Source organism: Kogia breviceps, chromosome 1, assembly GCF_026419965.1.
Source record: "Kogia breviceps isolate mKogBre1 chromosome 1, mKogBre1 haplotype 1, whole genome shotgun sequence".
NCBI classification, from domain to species: domain Eukaryota; kingdom Metazoa; phylum Chordata; class Mammalia; order Artiodactyla; family Physeteridae; genus Kogia; species Kogia breviceps.
This window is the reverse complement of record NC_081310.1, coordinates 184656870-184682640: the sequence shown is the minus strand read 5'-3', so window position 1 is coordinate 184682640 and position 25771 is coordinate 184656870. Positions and strand designations below refer to the sequence as shown.

At 37.2% G+C, this 25771-nt stretch overlaps 1 protein-coding gene across 2 annotated transcripts in view; it reads left to right on the top strand.

The window, feature by feature from the left end:
* Positions 1 to 25771, top strand: part of KDM1A (lysine demethylase 1A) — a 64153-nt gene that overhangs the window by 22081 nt on the left and 16301 nt on the right. The window contains exons 3-9 of one of the 2 annotated variants that reach the window (XM_059062125.2): positions 59 to 118; positions 11673 to 11806; positions 14412 to 14490; positions 15119 to 15211; positions 16092 to 16198; positions 17783 to 17864; positions 19110 to 19204. In XM_059062125.2, coding sequence (XP_058918108.1) covers positions 59 to 118; positions 11673 to 11806; positions 14412 to 14490; positions 15119 to 15211; positions 16092 to 16198; positions 17783 to 17864; positions 19110 to 19204 — 650 coding nt within the window. The remainder of the gene's footprint in view (positions 1 to 58; positions 119 to 11672; positions 11807 to 14411; positions 14491 to 15118; positions 15212 to 16091; positions 16199 to 17782; positions 17865 to 19109; positions 19205 to 25771) is intronic. The other variant, XM_059062135.2, reaches the window with a different exon arrangement.

Genomic DNA, 25771 nt, shown 5'->3' with positions numbered 1-25771 from the left:
CAGATATTATCTCAATTTATGGAGTAAGGTCCCTGAGTTCTCCTCTTTCCTTCCACAGGGCAAGCAGGAGGACTTCAAGACGACAGTTCTGGAGGGTATGGAGACGGCCAAGCATCAGGTGAGGGTGGCGTTAGATGCTTGCCACTTAGCAAGAGCCGCCAAGTCAGGGATTGATGCTTGCAAGTGTTTTTGGCTGTAGTACCCACATTTTAGCCAGAAGCTCAGGGGAACTTTAACCCACAGGACAGAGTAGTATAATAGGAGAAAGTGTAGCCAGAACAAAGGCAAGCAAAACCTTTTGAAGTCCTCAGGCCGATCTCAGCCCTCCACTCTTCTTCATGTTTTTGAGGAGATGGCGGGTACTTTTCTCCCCAGCAGCCTTTATAGTAAAAGTAAACATGATATAAAACATAGACTTAGAAATCATGGGACCTTTACAAAGAAAAATAACTTTATACACAGAGGGGAAGCCATAGGCTGAAAAACAGGATGGAAAGGCATTTTAGGATTAGTCAGAGGAACTATGTGGGCAAGAGAAGTGGTTGTTAAGTGGTATTGGATACAGTTTTTTCAGTTAACATTACATAGTTAGTCATTTTGCAGTTTAAACATTTTGTTTCTCACATGAAAATTAATCTTTGTTAAAAAGTCTGCTTGAAGTGCTGTTTCTTTTCAGACCAAACTATGAGATTTTAACTTTTGGAAAAAGTAAAGGGTTAAATGATTTATAGGGGCCTATCTGGAACAGTTAAAGTTTGTTCCAAGAATCCAAAGTAGAATATCTGGATTTCATCCTTTACCTCTTAAAGGATGCTATTGTGTGTGCCAGTGCTCAAAACTAGTTTATATATACATTTTGATAGACTTGGAATAGATATCACTTTTGGAGTTTGTCACTTTTGAACTAAGTCTAGTTTAAACTAGTTTAAACTAAGTCTAGTTTAAAATTATTTGTTTATTATAGTTTGTGTACAGCGGGTCCAGGGAGTATTTGTATTTTACTCTCTTGGATCAAAAATAGTTCAATGTTAATACAGAAATGAGTACTTAGGGGATCCAGAATGTTAGAAGTAGACTTCTTTAAATGCTATTCGAAGGATTGGAGGTTGATAATCAGTACATGGTTGTCTTAGAGGAGTTAAAATTCTCATTCAGAGTCTGTATATGGCAGATAAATCTTCAAGAATGCTTTTCATCAAATGATGCACAATTGGATCTTCCATGGAACTGTTGAAGGTCAGGGATAGCCTTTAGAGCTTTAATCTTGAAGAAATAAATTGAGTTTTCTTGTTTCTTTTTGTTTTGTTTTTACATGAGTAATAAGTTTACTCTTTTGCTTAAGTAAACATGTTGTATTGCTGAAAGTAAAAGCAGACTTTCATATAGAACTGTGGTGCTACTGACTTAATATTAGTAGAACATGAGTTTTAAGTGTTTCCAGGAATGGTGGTGACTATTCTGAACCCTTCAAGATCTCTTTAGATTTTCACCTTCTTCAGAATCATGCATTTGTGAGATGATCAGAGTTAGAAACGTATGCTTATAAGTGATTAACGTTATTCTCTTAACAAAACCAAATGACCGTCTTGAGTATCTTGGGACCAGGATCACATCTTGACTTTTAAAAAATCACATCAAGTTGGTGTTTACATCCTAAATCTTAAGTTAGAAGGGAACTTGAGGTCATCTTGCCTAGCTTTCTACCTTCAAACAGGTGGTATTTGTATCTCCCCTGTTTTATCAGGCCCTGAAACACAAAGTTAAATGACTCGACCAGGAATATACCCAACTGTGGAAGAGTGAGAACCCAGAGGTCTCGTTTCTTATGCGTAGACTATTCCTTACACCCTCCCTCATAGAATAATTTAAAGTGTGCGTTTATGCTAAAAATAAAAAAATCTAAAGCATAAGAAATCATAGGATTCTCCTCTTTTTCCTTTTTCTCTCTTCTCCCCCTAGTCTTTATTCTTTTATTTTAAAACTATTATAGGACTGGATATGGTGCATCTAAACTTAACTAATTTTAGGAAGTTTATATGTACGTCCTGTCAGGCTCTTGTTTTCCCTCTTTAGCTAGAAATCTAATTGTAGTTAATTTTATCTACATTAATAAAGGGGGGAAAAAGGCAAGAAACTCATGGAGGCCTTCTTTTCTGTTGTTATATCTCTCTTCATTCAAGATGCTACCTGTGTCAGAATCAGGGAGGGAAATGATTTCAGGGAATAGCAATCCTATATCCTCACTTCCCCCTCCTTTTTTTCTGCTTAATTGATATATCCGGAAAGGTCTAAATTAGTCCCTTAAATATTTAACTACTTTTACTGTGTTTTGAGATAAAGCATGAGCCAATCAGACCATTAGAAAAGGCAATTATGCTTTAGCATGACTGCATTTTGAAAGGTGATGCTGGAAATTTCCTGTGTGAAGTGGTGAGAAAGAGGAATTGAACAGAGAGCAAGATTGGTATGTAGGCAGCCTTGGGGCTTTAAAAAAATTAAGGTAGCATCTTTGAAATATTCTAAATTTCCAGAATACCAGACTTTGTTAAGTACACACAACACCAAAGTTTAAAACTGTATTCCAGAGCCAAGTGTAAATACTTCTGAATTATATATACTACTGCTACTTTTAATCAGAATATTATACGGGAGACAATTGTATTCTGTAAGGTTCTTCCCTCTAAAGGAGATACTTGAGTTAGATTATCCAGAGTGGTTTGTTAGTTCATTTTGAAATATTTTATAGAAAGAATGTTTTGATTTAGCTTCTGAGAAGTTTAGGTTCCAAATTAACATTTTTTGTTTCCTTGGAAAAAAGTTAGATTTTTTTAGTCTTGCACACTTTTCACCTTGATTTTGATAATGGTTTGCTTCTTTGAAATAGTAATTTTCATTCCTAAAAACCAGAAGGAAGGCAATAATTACTGAGTTTTTAGGGACCATTTTTCATTTTAAAAAATTTATTTTTAAGAATAAATGGGGGTTTTTTTAGATGTTATATAGAAGATAGAGATGGAGAACAGTGTTATTCCATATATACATTAATGTTACAACTTGGCTTCTTTAATTCCTTTTGTTAAACTTTTGATGTTTGATTCAAAGGTAATTTAAAACTGTCATATGACTGATATAAAATTTCTTAATTGTTACATATTTCCCAAATTAGCCAACTATATTGGAGTGGTTTCTGTTGATAAGAACACTTGGAATGAGGAACCAAATATAATGTAAAATTTAGTGCTTTTTCCCCACATGGTTTTTCTGACTGTCATTGACCGTAGTATTTTGCAGTAGGATTGATGTTCATTGACCACTTATTAAACATATATATAAAAGATAATATAGCTAAGAAAGAAAACTGCCCTATTTTTGGGAGGGAGAAGTAGAGTTTACAGAGTTCATTGGTTGTCTTATTAATAGTATACACTCATGAAATATACCAAGAAGTAACCTATTAAGAGGTATTTAGTCCAAATACTCAGGATTATTGGGTAGATAATGCTTCTTATACATGTGACATGTTTGGGGACTTGGCTTTGTTTTTTGTTTATTTATTTTGATTTGGGGGTACAGGACTGGGGACATCAAAGCTGTATAGTGGGGGCTTCCCTGGTGGCGCAGTGGTTAAGAATCTGCCTGCCAATGCAGGGGACGTGGGTTTGATCCCTGGTCTGGGAAGATCCCACATGCCGCGGAGCAAGCCTGTGTGCTGCAACAAAGATCCAACACAGCCAAAAAATAATTTTTTTAAAAAAAAGCTGTATAGTTTTAGAAACTTTCAAATTACTGAAATAACCTATATGTCTGATAGTCAGCATTTCTTCTTTTCATGCCTTAATTTCATGCTTCACCCTCCACAATATGGCTGTTACTGATTATTTTTTTCCTTAAGGAAAAATTTTCTCCTGACAGTCTTTAATTTTAGGTTGAGATTCATTAAATGTGAGGATTATTGATTTGATCTACTGTTGTGAATACAGTATTTGTGCCCTCATAATCTACTGTGAATGGATGAATTTTTCTTGTCTCCAACAACAGTATTTCTTAACATACAGCCCATAGTAGCATTAGACATTTTTGCTTAACCTCTTGTTAACCATTATTTTTTCCTAGATAGTGTTTGCATGTCTTTGTGGAAGCAACACCTCAATAGCTTAACTATAATTTTCTAAGTTACATCTTTACCTGCCTTGTTCTTCTTTTTTTTTTAAACATCTTTATTGGACTATAGTCGCTTTACAATGGTGTGTTCATTTCTACTTTGTAACAAAGTGAATCAGCTATACATATACATATATCCCCATATTTTCTCCCTCTTGCATCTCCCTCACACCTCCCTATCCCACCGCCCCATCCCACCCCTCTAGGTGGTCACAAAGCATTGAGCCAATCTCCCTGTGCTCTGTGGCTGCTTCCCACTAGTTATCTGTTTTCCATTTGATAGTATATATAAGTCCATGCCACTCTCTCACTTCATCCCAGCTTACCCTTCTCCCTTCCCATGTACTCAAGTCCATTCTCTACATCTGTGTCTTTATTCCTGTCCTGCCCTTAGGTTCTTCAGAACCTCTTTTTTTTTCTTTTTTAGATTCCATATATATGTGTTAGCATATGGTATTTATTTTTCTCTTTCTGACTTACTTCACTCTGTATGACAGACTCTAGGTCCATCCACCTCACTACAAATAACTCAATTTTGTTTCTTTTTATGGCTGAGTAATATTCCATTGTATATATGTGCCACATCTTCTTTATCCATTCATCTGTCGATGGACACTTAGGTTGCTTCCATGTCCTGGCTATTGTAAATAGAGCTTCAATGAACATTATGGTACATGACTTTTTGAATTATGGTTTTCTCAGGGTATATGCCCAGTAGTGGGATTGCTGGGTCGTATGGTAGTTCTATTTGTAGTTTTTTAAGGAACCTCCATACTGTTCTCCATAGTGGCTATATCAATTTACATTCACACCAACGGTGCAAGAGGGTCCCTTTTCTCCACACCCTCTCCAGTATTTATTGTTTGTAGATTTTTTTTTATGATGGCCATTCTGACTGGTGTGAGGTGATACCTCACTGTAGTTTTGATTTACATTTCTCTAATGATTAGTGATGTTGAGCATCCTTTCATGTGTTTGTTGGCAGTCTGTATACCTTCTTTAGAGAAATGTCTATTTAGGTATTCTGCCCATTTTTGGATTGGGTTGTTTGTTTTTTTTTGATATTGAGCTGCATGAGCTGCTTATAAATTTTGGAGATTAATCCTTTGTCAGTTGCTTCATTTGTAAATATTTTCTCCCATTCTGAGGGTTGTCTTTTGGTCTTGTTTATGGTTTCCTTTGCTGTGCAAAAGCTTTTGAGTTTCATTAGGTCGCATTTGTTTATTTTTGTTTTTATTTTCATTTCTCTAGGAGGTGGGTCAAAAAGGAGCTTGCTGTGATTTATGTCATAGAGTGTTCTCCCTAGGTTTTCCTCTAAGAGTTTTATAGTGTCTGGCCTTACATTTAGGTCTTTAATCCTTTTTTTTCTTTTTTTTTCTTTTTTTTTTTTTTTTTTTTGCGGTACGTGGGCCTCTCACCGTTGTGGAGCGCAGGCTCAGCAGCCATGGCTCAAGGGCCTAGCCACTCCACGGCATGCGGGATCCTCCTCGACCGGGGCACGAACCTGTGTCCCCAGCATCCGCAGGCGTACTCTCAACCACTGCGCCACCAGGGAATCCCCTTTAATCCATTTTGAGTTTATTTTTTTGTATGGTGTTACGGGGTGTTCTAATTTCATTCTTTTACATGTAGCTGTCCAGTTTTCCCAGCACCACTTATTGAAGAGGCTGTCTTTTCTCCTTTGTATATTCTTGCCTCCTTTATCAAAAATAAGGTGACCATATGTGCATGGGTTTATCTTTGGGCTTTCTATCTTGTTCCATTGATCTATATTTCTGTTTTTGTGCCAGTACGATACTGTCCTGATTACTGTAGCTTTGTAGTATAGTCTGAAGTCGGGGCGCCTGATTCCTCCAGCTCCGTTTTTCTTTCTCAAGATTGCTCTCGCTATTTGGGGTCTTTTGTGTTTCCATACAAATTGTGAAATTTTTTGTTCTAGTTCTGTGAAAAATGCCATTGGTAGTTTGATAGGGATTGCATTGAATCTGTAGATTGCTTTGGGTGGTATAGTCATTTTCACAATGTTGATTCTTCCAATCCAAGAACATGGTATATCTCTCCATCTGTTTGTATCATCTTTAATTTCTTTCATCATTGTCTTTTTTTAAAAAATTTTATTTATTTATTTTTGACTGTTGGGTCTTCGCTGCTGTACGCGGGCTTTCTCTAGTTACAGCGAGCAGGGGCTACTCTTCATTGTGGCACGCAGGCTTCTTATTGTGGTGGCTTCTCTTGTTGTGGAGCACAGGCTTTAGGCATGCGGGCTTCAGTAGTTGTGGCTCGTGGGCTCTAGAGCGCAGGCTCGGTAGTTGTGGTGCACAGGCTTAGTTGCTCCGCAGCATGTGGGATCTTCCCAGACCAGGGCTTGAACCTGTGTCCCCTGCGTTGGCAGGCAGATTCTTAACCACTGTGCCATCAGGGTAGCCCTCATCAATGTCTTATAGTTTTCTGCATACAGGTCTTTTGTCTCCTTAGGTAGGTTTATTCCTAGGTATTTTATTCTTTTTGTTGCAGTGGTAAATGGGAGTGTTTCCTTAATTTCTCTTTCAGATTTTTCATCATTAGTGTATAGGAATGCAAGAGATTTCTGTGCATTAATTTTGTATCGTGCTACTTTACCACATTCATTGATTAGCTCTAGTAGTTTTCTGGTAGCATCTTTAGGATTCTCTAGAGTATCATGTCATCTGCAAACAGTGACAGCTTTACTTCTTCTTTTCCGATTTGGATTCCTTTTCTTTCTTTTTCTTCTCTGATTGCTGTGGCTAAAACTTCCAAAACTATGTTGAATAATACGAGAGTGGGCAACCTTGTCTTGTTCCTGATCTTAGAGGAAATGGTTTCAGTTTTTCACCATTGGGAATGATGTTGGCTGTGGGTTTGTCATTTATGACCTTTATTATGTTGAGGTAAGTTCCCTCTGTGCCTACTTTCTGGAGGGTTTTTATCATAAATGGGTGTTGAATTTTGTCGAAAGCTTTTTCTGCATCTATTGAGATGATCACGTGGTTTTTCTCCTTCAGTTTGTTAATATGGTTTATCACATTGATTTGCGTATAATGTAGAATCACTGCATTCCTGGGATAAACCCCATTTGATCATGGTGTATGATTCTTTTAATGTGCTGTTGGGTTCTGTTTGCTGTTATTTTGTTGAGGATTTTTGCATCTATGTTCATCAGTGATATTGGCCTGTAGTTTTCTTTCTTTGTGACATCTTTGTCTGGTTTTGGTATCAGGTTGATGGTGGCCTCGTAGAATGAGTTTGTGAGTGTTCCTCCCTCTGCTGGATTTTGGAAGAGTTTGAGAAGGATAGACGTTAGCTCTTCTCTAAATGTTTGATAGAATTCACCTGTGAAGCCATCTGGTCCTGGGCTTTTGTTTGTTGGAAGATTTTTAATCACAGTTTCAATTTCACTGCTTGGGATTGGTCTGTTTATGTTTTCTATTTCTTCCTGGTTCAGTCTCGGAAGGTTGTGCTTTTTTAAGAATTTGTCCGTTTCTTCCAGGGTGTCCATTTTATTGGCATATAGTTGCTTGTAGTAATCTCTCATGATTCTCTGTATTTCTGCAGTGTCAGTTGTTACTTCTCCTTTTTCATTTTTTTTCTATTGATTTGAGTCTTCTGCCTTTTTTTCTTGATGAGTCTGGCTAATGGTTTATCGATTTTGTTTATCTTCTCAAAGAACCAGCTTTTAGTTTCATTGATCTTTGCTATTGTTTCCTTCATTTCTTTTTCATTTATTTCTGATCTGATCTTTATGATTTCTTTCATTCTAACTTTGGAGTTTTTTTGTTCTTCTTTCTCTAAGTGCTTTAGGTGTAAGGTTAGGTTGTTTATTTGAGATGTTTCTTGTTTCTTGAGGTAGGATTGTATTGCTATAAACTTCCCTCTTACAACTGCTTTTGCTGCATCCCATAGGTTTTGTGTCATCATGTTTTTATTGTCATTTGTTTCTAGGTATTTTTTCATTTCCCCTTTGATTTCTTCAGTGATCTCTTTGTTATTAAATAGTGTATTGTTTAGCCTCCGTGTGTTTGTATTTTTTACAGATTTTTCCCTGTAATTGATATCTAATCTCATAGCACTGTGGTTGGAAAATATACCTGATATGATTTCAATTTTCTTATATTTACTAAGGCTTGATTTGTGACCCAAGATACGATCTTTCCTGGAGAATGTTCCATGAGCACTTGAAAAGAAAGTGTATTCTGTTGTTTTTGGATGGAATGTCCTATAAATATCAATTAAGTCCATCTTGTTTAATGTATCATTTAAAGCTTGTGTTTCCTTATTTCATTTTGGATGATCTGTCCATTGGTGAAAATGGGGTGGTAAAGTCCCCTACTATGATTGTGCTACTGTCGATTTCCCCTTTTATGGCTGTTAGCATTTGCCTTATGTATTGAGGTGATCCTGTGTTGGGTGCATAAATATTTACAATTGTTATATCTTCTTCTTGGGTTGATCCCTTTATCATTATGTAGTGTCCTTCTTTGTCTCTTGTAATAGTCTTTATTTTAAAGTCTGTTTTGTCTGATGTGAGAATTGCTACTCCAGCTTCCTTTTGATTTCCATTTGCATGGAATATCTTTTTCCATCCCCCCACTTTCAGTGTATGTGTCCCTAGGTGTGAAGTGGGTCTCTTGTAGGCAGCATATATACAGGTCTTGTTTTTGTATCCATTCAGCCAGTCTGTGTCTTCCGGTGGGAGCATTTAATCGATTTACATTTAAGGTAATTATTGATATGTATGTTCCTATTACGATTTTCTTAACTGTTTTTGGTTTGTTATTGTAGGTCTTTTCCTTCTCTTGTGTTTCCTGCCTAAGAGAAGTTCCTTTAGCATTTGTTGTAAAGTTGATTTGGTGGTGCTGAATTCTCTTAGCTTTTGCTTGTCTGTGAAGGTTTTAATTTCTCTGTCAAATCTGAATGAGATCCTTGCTGGGTAGAGTAATGTTGGTTGTAGGTTTTTCTCCTTCATCACTTTAAATATGTCTTGCCACTCCCTTCTGGCTTGCAGAGTTTCTGCTGAAAAATCAGCTGTTAACCTTACGGGGATTCCCTTGTATGTTATTTGTTGTTTTTCCCTTGCTGCTTTTAATATTTTTTCTTTGTATTTAATTTTTGACGGTTTTATTAATGTTTGTCTTGGTGTGTTTCTCCTTGGATTTATCCTTTATGGGACTCTCTGTGCTTCCTGGACTTGATTGACTATTTCCTTTCCCATATTAGGGAAGTTTTCAACTATAATCTCTTCAAGTATTTTCTCAGTCCCTTTCTTTTTCTCTTCTTCTTCTGGGACCCCTATAATTTGAATGTTGGTGCATTTAATGTTGTCCCAGAGGTCTCTAAGACTGTCCTCAATTCTTTTCATTCTTTTTTCTTTATTCTGCTCTGCAGTAGTTATTTCCACTATTTTATCTTCCAAGTCACTTATCTGTTCTTCTGCCTCAGTTATTCTGCTATTGATTCCTTATAGAGAATCTTTAATTTCATTTATTGTGTTGTTCATCATTGTTTGTTTGCTCTTTAGTTCTTCTAGGTCTTTGTGAAACGATTCTTGTATTTTCTCCATTGTATTTACAAGATTTTGGATCATCTTTACTATCATTACTCTGAATTCTTTTTCAGGTAGACTGCCTATTTCCTCTTCATTTGTTTGGTCTGGTACGTTTTTACCTTGCTCCTTCATCTTCTGTGTTTTTCTCTGTCTTCTCATTTTGCTTAACTTACTGTGTTTGGGGTCTCCTTTTTGCAGACTGCAGGTTTGTGGTTCCCACTGTTTTTGGTGTCTGCCCCTAGTGGCTACGGTTGGTTCAGTGGGTTGTGTAGGCTTCCTGGTGGATGGGGCTAGTGTCTGTGTTCTGGTGGATTAGGCTGGATCTTGTCTTTCTGGTGGGCAGGACCACATCCGGTGGTGTGTTTTGGGGTGTCTGTGACCTCATTATGATTTTTGGTACCCTCTCTGCTAATGGGTGGGGTTGTGTTCCTGTCTTGCCAGTTGTTTGGCATAAGATGTCCAGTACAGTAGATTGCTGGTTGTTGAGTGGAGCTGGGTCTTAGCGTTGAGATGGAGATCTCTGGGAGAGCTCTTGCCGTTTGATATTATGTGGAGCTGGGAGGTCTCTGGTGGACCAATGTCCTGAACTCGGCTCTCCCACCTCAGAGGCACAGGCCTGACATCCGGCTGGAGCACCAAGACCCTGTCAGCCACATGGCCAGGTACGTGGGGAGTTTCTTGCCTTTTGGGATGTCTGAGGTCTTCTTCCATCGTTCAGTAGGTGTTCTGTAGGAGTTGTTCCACGTGTAGATGTATTTCTGATGTATTTGTGGGGAGGAAGGTGATCTCCACGTCTCACTCCTCCGCCATATTGAAGGTCTCTGCCTTGTTCTTTTTATTCTCCTAATCTTACTAATGCCTTTCCTTTAATGTTGCTTCCATTATCAGTGCTTCCAGCTTCTTGTTTTATGTGCTTTAAAATGATTAAATATGGATATCTGGTGCCTATCTTGTTACTTATATAATTACTTCAGTGGTATTGAATTTCGAAACTCTTTAAATTTTGTCTTGATATGTTCAGAAGCTGATGATGGTTAAGTATATATTTGTAAGATCATCTTAGATAGAGAGTGCCGAATCCTAACCACTAGACCACCAGAGAGAGATCATCTTAGAAATAAAAGTAAAATATATGTGAATGTTTCTAAGAACATCTTATAAAGATGTACTTAACCATCAGCTTATAAAAATACCAATTTAATACCCAATTTTAATAATCATACTTGTTATGTAAGTTATATATATACTATGTATATATATTGCTATATAGTATATGCAGTAAAATATTTTACTTGCAATATGTAGTAAAGCATTTCTAATGTTTCTGCCAGAAAAGGCGAATTCCTTGCTTTGTTTTGTCTCTTCATTGTAGTCTGCTTAGTTTCTCTCACTGCTTGCCAGCACTGAATTATAAGAACTGATGGATGGTGCCATTGATGAGATCATGTGTTGGTTATTAAACCTTAGAGTCCTCTTCATGTTCCCTGCTGTAGTCCTAAAAGAAGGCATGTGATTGTGTTTTTCACTCCATAGCCTCTTTTGCTTTCTTGTTAGTGTATTTTCCTTTACTCTGGTTCTTTAGTTTTAAAAGTTTTTGTATATTATCAATAATGCTAATTTTAATTAGAGTAGCCTCCAATATTTTAAAGGTTTTTTGTGGATGAAGAAAATATTCTGAATGCCTTATGCTTTATAAGGTATATTGTTTCACTCATTAGTAAACTGATTTTTGGAATGTTAAGCTCAAAAGAATGACTACATCCTAAGGATGTTTCAGCTTTTGAGCAAATTGAAAGTTTTTTTTAAAAAGGAAGTGAGAGCAGTCTGCAAATAAGGCAAAGCTTTACAGAGGTTCTTCAGGCAAGAAAGGAGTTTGAGGCATAATCATTATCCCTAGTTTTGTATTCACTTGCACTTTTCCCAGAAGTTCTTTGCTTTTCTTTGTTAGGTGTGGAGGGTGCAGCTTTCCAGAGTAGACTTCCTCATGACCGGATGACTTCTCAAGAAGCAGCCTGTTTTCCAGATATCATCAGTGGACCACAGCAGACCCAGAAGGTTTTTCTGTTCATTAGAAACCGCACAGTAAGTTTCCAATCAGCTTTTATCCACCTGAATTGTAAAAGGTACATATTACTTTTATATAGAATATGGGGGGAAAAATAGAGAGGAAAGAATTTTTAAGTTATCTGTAATACTATTGTTCTGAGATAACCACTGTTAAAAATTAGGGTTTTTTTCCTCCAGGTATTTTTTTTAATGTATATTTAATTTTTGTTTTTACAAAATTGAGATCCTACTTCCATGCATTCTTTGGATCCTTTTCATTCCTCATAACCTCATAAATGCACAATAAGAATCTTTATAACTTTTTTAAAAAATATACATTAAAAATAATCACTTTGTCTTTCCTTCCCAGGGTAAGAGAAACCCTTATTCTGTTCTACTCATCTCGTTCATCTTCCTCCTCTGGCTAAATGATTGATTTTAATGTTGGCAAAATATTTTTTTGTCTGACAGTTGGGTCATACTTTAACTGTTGGCCATTTAAATGTCCATTTTTGCTTATTATAATGAAGCTCTGAACAGCTTTATACATTCTTAACTCTTATCTCTGGTTATTTCCTTAGGATAGAGTTCTAGAAGTAAAACTACCTGGTCAAAAAGTATGAACGCTTTTAAAGATTTGATACATGTTGTCAGATTGCTTCCCAGAGAGGCTGATCCAGTTGACACCCTCATTACCCTGCCCTGTTTTTGTGATTAAAATGATGATAATCTGTGCGGCTGTAGTAGACCAAAATCATTTCATTTATTTTCCATTTCTTTGATTACTTAGACTGATTGCTTTTTCACATTTATTAGTCATTTGTATTTCTTCTGTGAATTTCTCTTTAATGTCCTTTATTCATCAGAAATTCTTTATATACTATTCAGAACATATTCATTGTACTCTGGAGTGATACAAAGTAGAAGAAATTCATGTTGTAATTTCAGTTATTTTGGATGTAGCTCAGAGATGTCTTTTTAGCCACCACTAACATCTTTATTTTGACCATTACATTGCAAAACTACTGCTAAATTTGGATTGTTAAATGCCATTCATCTAGAGTGATTGGTAGGTTTTTGTAGTTCAGAATAAAGGTTCTTTTTTGTGAAGGAAAATAGGGTGATTTTTTTTAAGTGAATGGAAAATTCTTAATGTGCATTTCTGAAGCTGATTTGTCTTATAATTGAATCAGTTTCTGTGTGTAGCATGTCAACATTTGTTCTAAGTGGATTTCAGACAAAATTGTAATTTTTTTGTTTCATCCTGAGGGGAGTTTTTACTTTTTACTTGAATTTGAGTGGTAGATTTACAGTGATCTCTATTTTCTCTGATTCATTACCTGTGACCAGAAATCCGGATTTGGGGAAGGACTAGCCCAGGTTAGAGTTGTGGTCTCTGGCTATAAAATGGAACTTAAGTCATTCTTTTCTGTAAGAATTGTATCAGTTCTCTCGTGTTAAACTGCATCTTTTGCTTCCAGATTTTAAAACCACAACTTTAGGATTATTCAACTAGAACCTATGACCTGACCTTTATATTATAAGATGGAAGGAGGAAGAAGGCTTGTGTTGAGGGGTGATGGACTTGGGCCCACTTTGTGCTTGAGGAATTCCATTTTCCTTTGACAGTGGCCACAGAGAAAAGCAGAGGGTCCATATGGATTTGGTCATATCTCTTTGTAATTGAATTTATTTACACTTTAATTCCTTCTTTGAAACTTGTTTATGGAGCAGTCTTTATTAACTTTTAGCTAAGACATAAATATGATGGTATTCAGCTGGTCTTGCATTTTGCAGATATATATTCAGTTTGAAAAGAATTCATGTTAGAGCCCATTGATTGTACCATAATATTTTTTATTCCTCATCTTACTGCTTTTTCAGCAGTATTCAAAATAATCTGACTCCTCCTTTCTTAAATACACAGCTCCCTTAGCTTAACACATTATTCTAGTTTTTCTCCTGCCTCCTTGGTTGTCTTCTCTGAATGCTTTATAGCCTTATCCTTAACAACAGGCCACTATGTGAACTGGTTAGAGTTCCTTAAGGTCCTCTCCTCTCTCCCCTGTTCCTTCCCACTAGGAGCCCTCTTCTACATACTTGGCTTCAGTTATCACCCATAAGGAAGTGGTTCTAAACCTTAACTCTCCTCTGAACCCCAGCTATGTATCTAGATGCCAGTCTTTCACCTCCTCTTGTTGTCTTGAAACTTAACTCATTATCTCTTATTTCAGTGTCCCTCATTCAGTGAATGGCATACCAACTCATTTAGTTGTGCAAGCCCCAAACTGAGGAGTTATCCTTTGCACACACCCCTCCCCACATATCTAATTGATCATTTGATTTTGTATCTACTCAGGATCTCTGGAGTTATCTAACCCAGGTTTAAATTCTTGTTGCTCCCCAGCTGTATGATCTTGGCAAGTTACTAGGCAGGCTAAATATCTCCTAACTTCTTTAATAATTCACTCATTTGACATAGTTTTGTGTTTCATTAGTTTCTTTGTCAGGAATATAACCCTTACTGTTTCACTGAAAGGAAAACCTATATTTGAGGCCTTAAAGTTAAAAAGATGTTTTAAAGTGATCAACTGGTATATGTCTATTTGATTGTAATACAGTTTCTATCATTTAAATACAGTTGCAGTTGTGGTTGGATAATCCAAAGATTCAGCTGACCTTTGAGGCTACTCTCCAACAATTAGAAGCGCCTTACAACAGTAAGTAGTGTGTTCAATAGGACTGATTTTGAACTGGATTTGAAAATGGATACTTCCTTCCAGAAGCTCATGGTTCCTTGATATGAATTTGATAATGAATTTTCATCTTCTTGTGCTATGCAAAAATGAGCCTTGCAGCAAAACTATTTTGTGTGTTTGTAATTGTTTTTCTGATTTTTTAATTGTGTTGACAGGTGAGTGAGTTCAGAGATTGCTAATAATTTCTCCAGACCTATATGTTCCAGCTTCAATCCACATAGTACTTTGGTGGCATTCAGTTGGCTGTCTATCTGGCTTTCTCATTTCCCACTTGCCACCAGCAGTCTTGTAAAGTTTTTGCCAAAGTAAATGAGCATAATACTACTTTTAAAAGGGTTGGTTTTGTCCTTCATTTCATCTGTAATGGGATGTCATTTTTAAAAATTCATAATTATGTGATATGCATTTTGGACTACCACACAGATTAAAAGTTCTAAGAATCACTTTTCTAAAGGAGTCACATGACTTGAAGCTTATAGAAAAGATGAATAGAATGACTTCATAATGGAGAAATAGAAGAAGAGTTAAAAGAGTTTTCCATTTAAAGTGCTAAAAAGATAAACATGTTTTTAAATTCATTTTTCTGTAGGTGATACTGTGCTTGTCCACCGAGTTCACAGTTATTTAGAGCGTCACGGTCTTATCAACTTCGGCATCTATAAGAGGATAAAGCCCCTCCCAAGTAAGGACCTGGCCAATGAATTTTATGGTTTTAAATTAGGTTCCAGGAGGCTTTTTAGCATTTTATTTTGATTTCTAAATCCATATTTAGAGTCAAAATATTCCCAAGTTTATCTTCTTATAAGTCAAATTTAAAGTAAAATCTCTCTGTAAATGTGAATTTCCTATAATTTCTGGTTTGATAAATACTTGGTAAAAGATACTGAATTTCCAATTTAAGAAAAAACAATTCAAAATAAAATTTATTAAAAATGAAAAAAATCAGTTATAAAGTAGGAAGTTTGTTTTCTCTCATTAACCAGTTCTTTAATGCAATGCTAAAGGTTGCATTTTTATTTTTTAAATGCTTTTTACCCCTTTCATGGTGTCTGGATAATGTCTGTCAGGAATCAGAAGATAGGGATATTTTGAGAATTAATGCATCTGTCTATTTATAATATATTTATGCTTTAATAATTTTTCATAAAAAGAAACTAAAGACTGCAGAAGTAGAGCTTAAAGAAAATAGCTTTAAGAATCGATTGGTTGACTGCTCAAATTGTCCTAAGTATTAATTGTGAGGTAAATGTGGGAGATTATTCATAATAAATTAACCAAGGGTCACAGACGCTAAAGCACATGGCTGAGGTAATGAGAAAGTAAATCTTAAGATAAAGGATTTCATTTATGAATTTTCAACATTGAATTAAAGTTGATAAGTTTCAGATATTTACTAGTTTGTATTCATATAGTTTTCATATTTTGAAAATAACTGACTCGTTTACTTTGTGAGACGTCATAACGTTAAGAACCTAGAAATTTTCTTGATTAAAAAAATGACAAATAAAAACTCTTAAACCTACAACAAAGTATTTTAATTTTTGTTCATTTTTAAATTTTAGCTAAAAAGACAGGAAAGGTAATCATTATAGGCTCTGGGGTCTCGGGCTTGGCAGCAGCTCGTCAGTTACAAAGTTTTGGAATGGATGTCACACTTCTGGAAGCCAGGGTAAGAATTTTATTTTGGGTTTAGAAGCCCAGCCTAATGGAAATATGGTAAGGAAATTATCTGTTGCAAATTAAGGAATCCTCCAAATTGAACTAAACCAAACTGATTTAAATAATACTCAAAGTATTTTGACAGTGTTAACTACATTGGATAAAGCATTTTTGACAGTAAAACTTTGAAAAGTGCTCAGTGACTATTTAAAGTTTATAAGTAATCCATATAGCCCTTTGGTGTATATTTTCAGGTCATTGTTTCTTGCAGCTAACTTTCAATTTGGGGGCTTTCTCGGACATACCCTTTACAGGATGCAGTTATTTTTGGTGGTGGGACAGAGTGAATTGTATTCTGTTTGATTGTAAATGGAAAAGAGTTGCTTCTCAGACAGCAGCCATCTTTTACCTCCTGGTGAAGCCAAGATATTGTCTCCTTATCATTAGTCCTAGAGGGAAATGGAAACTGAAAGAGGATGGGGATGATGGCACAGAGTGGAAAAAACGAACATCCCATTAGGCTGTTACTATTCAAATCATTTTCATGAGTAATTTTTGAGATTTAATTATTTTTCAGTGGCTTAAAGACCTCCCTTGACTCCTACCATTTAAAAAAAACAAAAACCAAACAACAACAAAACACTTCTCACATAACCTAAACAATCTAAAATTTTATAAAAGCTTTCAAAATGTTTTGTGCAGGGTAATCTAAATTGCTTTTTACAAATTCCTGATTTTTTAAAATGTTCTTTTCAAATAGAGTATGGGGAGATCAAAATTAAATAATTCCTGATACAGTCTTTAATATTTTATTCATTAATTCAGAAAACATTTGTGTGCCCTCTGTCTCCTATGTACAAATAATACAGCAAGGAATAATGGGATCATCATGATTCCTACCCATGTGTGCAGGTTTTTGTTTTGTTTTGCTTTTTTTCATTTGTTTGTTTGGAGTTTACAGAGTACTTTCATGTAATCCATGACTGAAGTATCAGTGCAGCTCAGTAAGATTTCCCCATACTTGAAGATCTACAGTCAGCAAAGATAACACTTGGGCCTGTGTAGAAATGAGAGGTATTGTCAACAGTTCATGCTCAGTAGACACTCTGCCCTTGGGCATGGGGCTGCACTGGAGAGGCATTTGTCAGAGAAGTCATCTATCAAATCATTCACAGCTGACTTTGACACTGTGGGGCAAGAGTCAGAACATGATGGTAGAAAAATGGCCTTTAGTGTTGAAATTTGTGAACAAATATTTTCTATGTGAGTGGCCCTTGCTCAGCCTGTACAACTAGTGTTAGAGACATCAGGGTAGGTGGCTAATAGTACCAGTAACTAAGTATGTCTTCTGGGTGTCAAATTGTTTCCTACCTCACATCACTTAATTCTGTTCCTTTTTTATATGTCATTCATTACCTACCACTCTCTCAAATAGTTAAACTTCATTTGCTCTTTGTGCTCACATCATACTCCATGTAAACTCTTAACTCCACCTTTCTTTTTAAGTTATCAAAGAGCCCAGAGATGTACCTTGCCAGGTTATTATGGTTAAACTAGAATTTATGATTTTAGCCATTTAATTTCTGAAAAACAGGATCGTGTGGGTGGACGAGTTGCTACATTTCGCAAAGGAAACTACGTAGCTGATCTTGGAGCCATGGTAGTAACAGGTCTTGGTAAGTAGTTCTTAGTTTTGTGCTGTAATACAAGGTCTGAGACTCATAAAATAGTTTAATCTTACATATATATATATATATATATGTGTGTGTGTGTGTGTGTGTATGTATGTATTTTTTTTTTGGCTGCGTTGGGTCTTTGTTGCTGCCCACGGGCTTTCTGTAGTTGCTGCAGTGCGCATGCTTCTCATTGCAGTGGCATCTCTTGCTGTGGAGCACGGGCTCTAGGTGCACCGGCTTCAGTAGTTGTGGCACACGGGCTCTAGAGCGCAGGCTCAGTAGTGTGGCGCATGGACTTAGTTGCTTCGCGGCATGTGTGATCTTCCGGGACCCAGGGATCAAACCCTTGTTGCCTGCATTGGCCGGATTCTTTTTTTTTTGCGGTACACGGGTCTCTCACTGTTGTGGCCTCTCCCGTTGCGGAGCACAGGCTCCGGATGCGTAGGCTCAGCGGCCATGGCTCACGGCCCCAGCCGCTCTGTGGCATGTGGGATCCTCCCAGACCAGGGCACGAACCCGTGTCCCCTGCATCGGCAGGCAGACTCTCAACCACTGCGCCACCAGGGAAGCCCTGGCCGGCGGATTCTTAACCACTGCGCCACCAGGGAAGTCCCTGTTTAATCTTATATTTTAAAGCCATAGATACAATTTTTAAATATATTGGTTAGGATACTGTTCTCAGTATTAGTGAGAGGTAAATTGACAAATAGCCTTCCTGAAAAGATACATCAGTATGAGCATAATTTAAAACGTACATAGATTTTGACCTAGCGGATCCAGTTCTAGGAAATTATCCTAAGAAAATAGACAACTGGACAGTGACGTAGCAGAATGTTAGAAACCACAGATTAGAAAATTAAATTATTATACAATGAGAACTATACAGCCACTAAAAATTATGTAGCTCCATATTAACATCAAATTATTTCCACATTTGTTGCTAAGTTGAAAAAAGATCACAAAACTGCATGTGTTATGATCCTTTTGTATGTATATGTCTGTAATTTTATGCACTTAAAATCTAGAAGTGTCTGTAATGTTAACTAATTTTTGGTAATAGGTAATGTTTTGCTTTCTTCTTTATGCTTAACTTAAATATTTATTTTACTTTGGGCATTTTGTTGATATATAATTCATGTACCCTAAGCTTTGATATTTTAAATTTTGAGTAAAACTATTTTTGCATTGAGGTTTTTGTTCTCTTTTCATAGGTATGTTGAATTTAATTGTTGGAGTTTTTTCTAGGAGGGAATCCCATGGCTGTGGTTAGCAAGCAAGTAAATATGGAACTGGCCAAGATCAAGCAAAAATGCCCACTTTATGAAGCTAATGGACAAGCTGTAAGTTGACAACAAACCACTTTTCACAATTTCTTTGGTTCAGTCGAAAACAATTTTGGGGAAATATGTGAATGAATATACACACATATAAATATGAACTGAGAGTAGAAATGATGTGACATTGTGATTGTTTCTTAACTCTGAGCTATATAGGAAGGGGTTATACATGCCTGTTTAGGCATTTATCTTTAAATACTTAATGAAGATTCGGCTAGCTAGGCTGTTAACTTTTTAGTTTTTGATGGGCTAATAGCTAAATGGTGATACTAACCTGATGGTAGGTTAAAGTATTTGTTGATCACAGGCATAGGAGCTTCCTCTGGTTGGTATGGTAGTAACATGGAAGTGATATTCAGTATGGGAGAGTAAGAGTGTTTTAACAGCTGTATTATAGGTTATGTAAGTCAGTCCTAATTTTTAGGGGTCTGTGAAACTCAAAAGTTTGTATTCAGCAGAATTTTTGCCAACTCCCCTGTTAGGAGTGAGGGAGTCTACAATTCTCAGGCTATAAACACACTATCATCTTTATATTTGAAGGAAGGGAAAGTTTGCTAGGTATATGGCAGTTTAGCCTACTGTTATTAAAAGTGGTAAGATTCCAACTCTAGAATTTTGTGTGATAGGTCCCATGGGACATCTTCACCTTTTCCTGTCTACCTTTAGGATTTATGCAGTTCATATCAGAGAAGTACAAACTTTTAGGAAATGTTTTGGTTCCCATCCCGACCATTCTGGATCCATATTTCCTCCCAGGGCTTTTTTGGGGGTGAGGGGAAAGGGCAGGCAGCCTTCTGGCAAAATAAAGTAGAAAGGAAAAGGATGAAGTAGAGGTTAATTCAACAATTCTATAAACTTCTATTTACCCTGCAAAGACCTGTAAAAGATAAAGAGATAAGACAGTCCCTGCCATGTAAGACCCCATAGTCTGGTGGTACTTGTACACAAATAATTATCTTTTCCCACCCTTTTATTATAGAAATTTTCAAACATATACAAAAGTAGAAAGAGTACTATAATGGACTCCCATTTTTCCAGTCTCGTTGAGAGCAGGGGAAGAGACATGACCAGATAGGTGTTTTAGGTAGATAAGACAGTAATTTAGAGAATTGAATTGAGGAAGCAGGGTCTCCTGAAGTAGGTATTACATTAGTCCTCAAGAAGTAATGGAATCCAAACCAAAGATTATCACTGATCTGTGAGAGACTATCTTTTTCTTTAGACTTTCCTGAATGTAGAGCAGGTTCATTTAGTCTTTCTAACAGTAAAAAGTGAGGTTTTTTTTCCTAGTAGAAATATCCAAAGAAATTGTCTGCTTTCTTGGTATTAGATAAGCTGTAAAACATTTTTTAAAACACTTGTTTCTAAATAACCTACCAATATTCGCTCAAGTGTGGCCTACAGCCAGCTGCCAGTCCATGAACTGTTGGTTACTAGTATGGGATGAGATTAATATCTTGTGCCAGAATGTAAATAAACCACATCATTTAACCATGATGTTTGTTCAGATGATGACTTTTTTTTTTTTTTTTGGTAGCAAGACTTTGTCAATGAAAGAAGTGGTGCCTTTAGTTTATGTTCTGGCATAAGCTCCTTATCTCACCAGGACCAGCCCTTTGAGTAGCATTTTGGTACACAGTTGTTAAGCTGGTGTGTGGTTTTCAGCATTTTGTTGTCATTCAACTCTGATCTTTATAGGATTTTTCTGGATTGGTTTGTTCGTATTTGGTGAAGCAGCCAGATGATAAGGAGGATTCTCAAATTTGGGAAAAAATTCTTTGCAGCTTTGAGTTCTGCTTGCCTTAAGTTAGTTAATCACACATAAGAAGACATATTAATATTTCTTAATCATGCTGTTCCCAGTGGTCTAGCTCAGAGTAGGAATGGACAACCAGTGACCAGTAGACCGGCTTTTGGCTTATATGACAAGTACTAAGAGCTTATAGCCTGGTTAATTTATGCTTATAATCACAGATATGTGTCATGGCTTTAGAAATCTAAGGAATAACTCAGTCTGTTGCTTCATTCTCCCATTTTGCAGGGGAATAATGTAAAGCACATGCATATGTTTCCCTGAGGTCATTATAGTCAATAAGTTGTAGAGCCAAGGTCTGTTGTCTGGTGTTCCGGCTTTAATGCCCACACTTGTTCTGTTCTGCCTGGCTGATAGTTCAGGGAAGGTGGGGGCAGGGGTGAGGTGCAGTTCTAACTGCCAGTGTGACTGCATCAGCTGAGTCTCCTTCTCAGAGAGCTTTCTTTTAATAGTTATTCTAAGGAGGCCCGCCTAGAGTGATGATATTCACTCAGCCATTGATTTTTCTTCAGTGAACTGTTGAACGAAATGGGATGTGTTTCTCCATTCTCTGGATAGCCTCAGTGGAAAAGAGGGTGATTGATTTGATGGTTCTGTTGTTAGTACATAGAAATTAATTATTTCATCCTATACAAGGCCAGCAGTTAACTCAGTTATTAATATCATTTGTAATATTGTCTTAAGGACATATCACCATACTCAGCCATTTATAGAAAAAAAATCATGTAGTAAGTGGTTTTTGTTTTGTTACCTTATAATTGTTTTAATAACAGTCACAAGAATCCCTGAAAGAGTTTGCCTCTCTCTTCTCTCTGGTCCTGGACTGGCAGCTAGTATGTTGAGCTTGTGTGTTTGTTTTTGACAAAGGAAGCTTATTTTATGGCTTTGGTTGACTAGAACAGGGCTTTCTAATCTGGTTCTACTATAGGATATTCTTATAAATAGAAGTATCTTCCAAGCCTATAAAAACAATCAGAGCTAATAAAGCAGGTGCCCTCGGATTAACTGATGATGGAGTTATCCTCTGAATTATGCAGTTTTAAATAGATATGGGTAAGGTTGGGAAATAGGGTAATTCATATTTCAGGAACATTTTGGGAGTCACCAGTGAGAGGACTGAAAACATGGGTTGGTGGGGGAGACTAGAGAAATGACTGAGTGTTTTCTGCATCTCCTATACAGCTAGTAACTTGGGGGCTTTAGATTCTAATTTTGTGTTTGACTTTTTTTGAGTAATGAAAAGGTATCTTAAGTGAGTGAGTGAGTGTGAGAGAGAGACTTTGTGTGTGTGTGTGTGTGTGTGTGTGTGTGATTATTAAGTGAGATCCAAAGACTCAGTAACTACTTAGAGAAACAGAACCTGATTTTTACTTGGGAATGGCTCAACTGTTATGAGGAAGAAAGATAACACTTGAAAGGTAACACATGCCAGGCTTCTTACAAATACCATTGATTGGATACACTCAGTACCTATCGTAACTTAGCAAGTTTCCACTTTTATTCATAGAGAGTGGTGTTTAGGTGGTTATACTTTTGACAGAGGCATCTTGGCCATTTCAGTTTTCATTTTCCTTTTTGGGAACATCTTTGGTATCTTTAAGGCAGTCTTTGCTTTCTCTACCCTTTAAAATCATGACTGCCATTCCCTGCTTTTTATAAATGTAAAAATCTCATGCCTTCCTTTAATGTTTTTGAAGTAGCAAAATAGTTTTTTCCCCTCAAATATAGTTATAATACTGACTTTTCGGGCTTCCCTGGTGGCGCAGTGGTTGAGAGTCCGCCTGCCGATGCAGGGGGCGCGGGTTCGTGCCCCAGTCCGGGAGGATCCCACGTGCCGCGGAGCGGCTGGGCCCGTGAGCCATGGCCGCTGAGCCCGCGTGTCCGGAGCCTGTGCTCCGCAGCGGGAGAGGCCACGACAGTGAGAGGCCCGCGTACCGCAAAAAAAAAAAAAAAAAAAAAAATACTGACTTTTCTTTTCCAAACTATATTAATTTATTTAACAAGAATTTACTGAGCACCTCTGCTACGTGCTGGAAGTTGCTGGAGTGCACTCCTTAGACATGCCATGTGTGCCTTGTCCACATGGCTTAGTCCCTGCTCTAGGAAAGTCAGTTATTTACATCCCCTGAAAGATTCCTTATGAGGTAAAAGAAGGAGAGGGAGGCAACAGTCTCCATTTATAGAATCACATTGAATTTTATTTAAATTAAAGATATACCTGTTTTCCTTATTCTCCCTTCAGGGTTAATAATATCTCATTTCCCTTAGCTATTTGGGAATCTGGGTTAGAAATTCCTCATATGTAAATTTCTTTCCACGATTTACCGTAATTGTAGCAGTGCATGGGGATGGGAGAGGTGGAGGTTGACTGTGGCCTCTGTTGGCCATTACAACTTTCTTCAATGTGTAATTCTTCCTGAGGATTTCTCTGGCTAAATCTCAGAACTTTGAGTACCTGGAACCTAGATATACTTAACTCCATTTTTGCTCTGCTGCTAGAGAACTTATGCAGACTGGAAGTATGACAGATGGGCAATGTTTTTGAAGACCTACCAAGCTTGTGATGATAGGATGCAGCCAGAGGTAGAACTAAGGAGAGCTGTCCTTCCTTTGAGATGACTTCTTACAGAATCAGGGACCCTGTTCAGAAAGTTGCTTGGCTCTACCAAAATTTTTTCTGCATGAGCCAGTCACACAGGCTTCCCCACCCCGGCCATGTTCAGGGATGCTCCATATAATCCATCCTCCATATATGGATGCTCCATATAATAGGATCAAAACAGTCAGGATTATACCCCATTTAGAGGAGTGAGACTCACCAAATTTTTAGTCTTGAAGGAACCATTTTTTTGGAGCCTTTCATTGAGAAATAAATGGTTTTGAAAAATCATAAAATCTGTTTAAAGCAATAGCCTTTTTGTTTGATTCTTTGCTAGGAAACTGTATCAAAGGTCCTTTCCCAAAAGACTGCTTCTTCATTAGTTGTTATGTGTTGTCACTGTGTTGTAATATAGAAATCCAGCTGCGTAAAATGTGGTGCTTAAGCCTTGGTAATCATTTGCTGAGTTCCTTTCTGAGGATGAAATTTAAGAATATAGAATAGAACAGTCAGGTTAGGGCTTCCCTGGTGGCACAGTGGTTAAGAATCCGCCTGCCAATGCAGGGGACACAGGTTCAATCCCTGGTCCAGGAAGATCCTACATGCCACGGAGCAACTAAGCCCGTGGGTCACGACTACTGAGCCTGTGCTCTAGGGCCTGTGAGCCACAACTACTGAGCCCACGTGCCGCAACTACTGAAGCCCACACACCTAGAGCCCCTGCTCCACAAGAGAAGCCACCACAATGAAAAGCCTGCGCACCACAGCAAAGAGTAGCCCCCGCTGTCAGCAACTAGAAAAAGCCCATGCAGCAACGAAGACCCAACGCAGCCAAATATAAAAATAAATAAATTTATTTTTTAAAAAAAGAATGAAGGGTCAGATTAAACTAAAATTATTGTGACTTGTATTTAGAGATTGCCAATATTTCAACATCCTTTCATAATTATTTGTGGAACTAACAGAGTCCAAGGGTTCTTACCAAAGGGAAAGAAATGACCTGAAACAGGTATGTAGGGGGTGCTTAGGGTAGTCAATTGCTAAAGTTCTTATCATTGTTGGAGTGTATCAAGTAGAATTTATCTAATAGATTAATTTTAGAAACAGATTCAAGGTTTAAATATATCAAAGACACATTTTGGTTTTCTCCCAGTCAGTATTGGTGTCCTAATGGACAAGTATTTTATTTACTATTTTCCAAATATTTCTTTAATTTTAAAGTGGAATTTTAAAGTTAATGGGAAAAAATCCAGGTTTCAAAGCTATCCCTGGTGTCACTGACAACATTCCTATAACTGCTTAGCAGAAAATGGATGGGACCTGACTACTGACTGGAGCCCCGAGTTAGAGGGGGTGTCCTGGAGATGCAGTCATGTCATTCTGGTATCAGTCAGATGCGGCAGTGATCTTTTGGTTTGGTGTTCGTTTGTTTGGTTTGATTGTTCTTTTTCTCTTGTATTGAATTTTGCTTATTCCTCTCTGCTTTCTGCACCGTCTCCCTTTATAACTCCCACCCCCACCCAAAGTGCCTTTTTTTGCCCATTTCTGTGCTTTGACTCTCTCGTTTTAGTCTCTGTACAGTCTGTTCCTTATTTCTGTGGTAGTTGCAGCTTCTGAGCTCACAATGCTTCTGTCATGCTGTGTGTTTAAAGCCTTGATTTTACTGCCGTCTTACAAAACTAAACTTGGCTTGGCTGTTGGGCTGTTATTTACAGTTTATTTCTCTCTCTGCTGCACTGGTTAAAAGGACACTGTCAAGGTATTTTTCTTTCATAATTTTTCAATTCATTTTCCTCACTGTTTACAGTAACCCATTAAAAGCTTGAAACTTAAATCTTTCCCTTCCAAAGATCCCGTCCATCATACATTCACACTGGTTTGTTGTTGTACAGTTACACCTGTGTGTTGGGCTGGTGCCATTTGAGTATTTGTCATTGAAAGCGCATGTAAAAAGTCAAGTTTTTTGTGGGGGGTGTGGGTGGACTAAAGGGGAAAGTGTAACGAATCAAGTGGGCTGCTCAGCAAACAGAGGGAAGAAACAAAAGGTCAAATTTGGTCCCTCTAACCTTGACAGTGTCCCTTTAAATATTTCTGTACCACACACCCTGGACCCCAGATACTGAGCCTTTGAGTACTGCATACTTTTTCAATATGAACT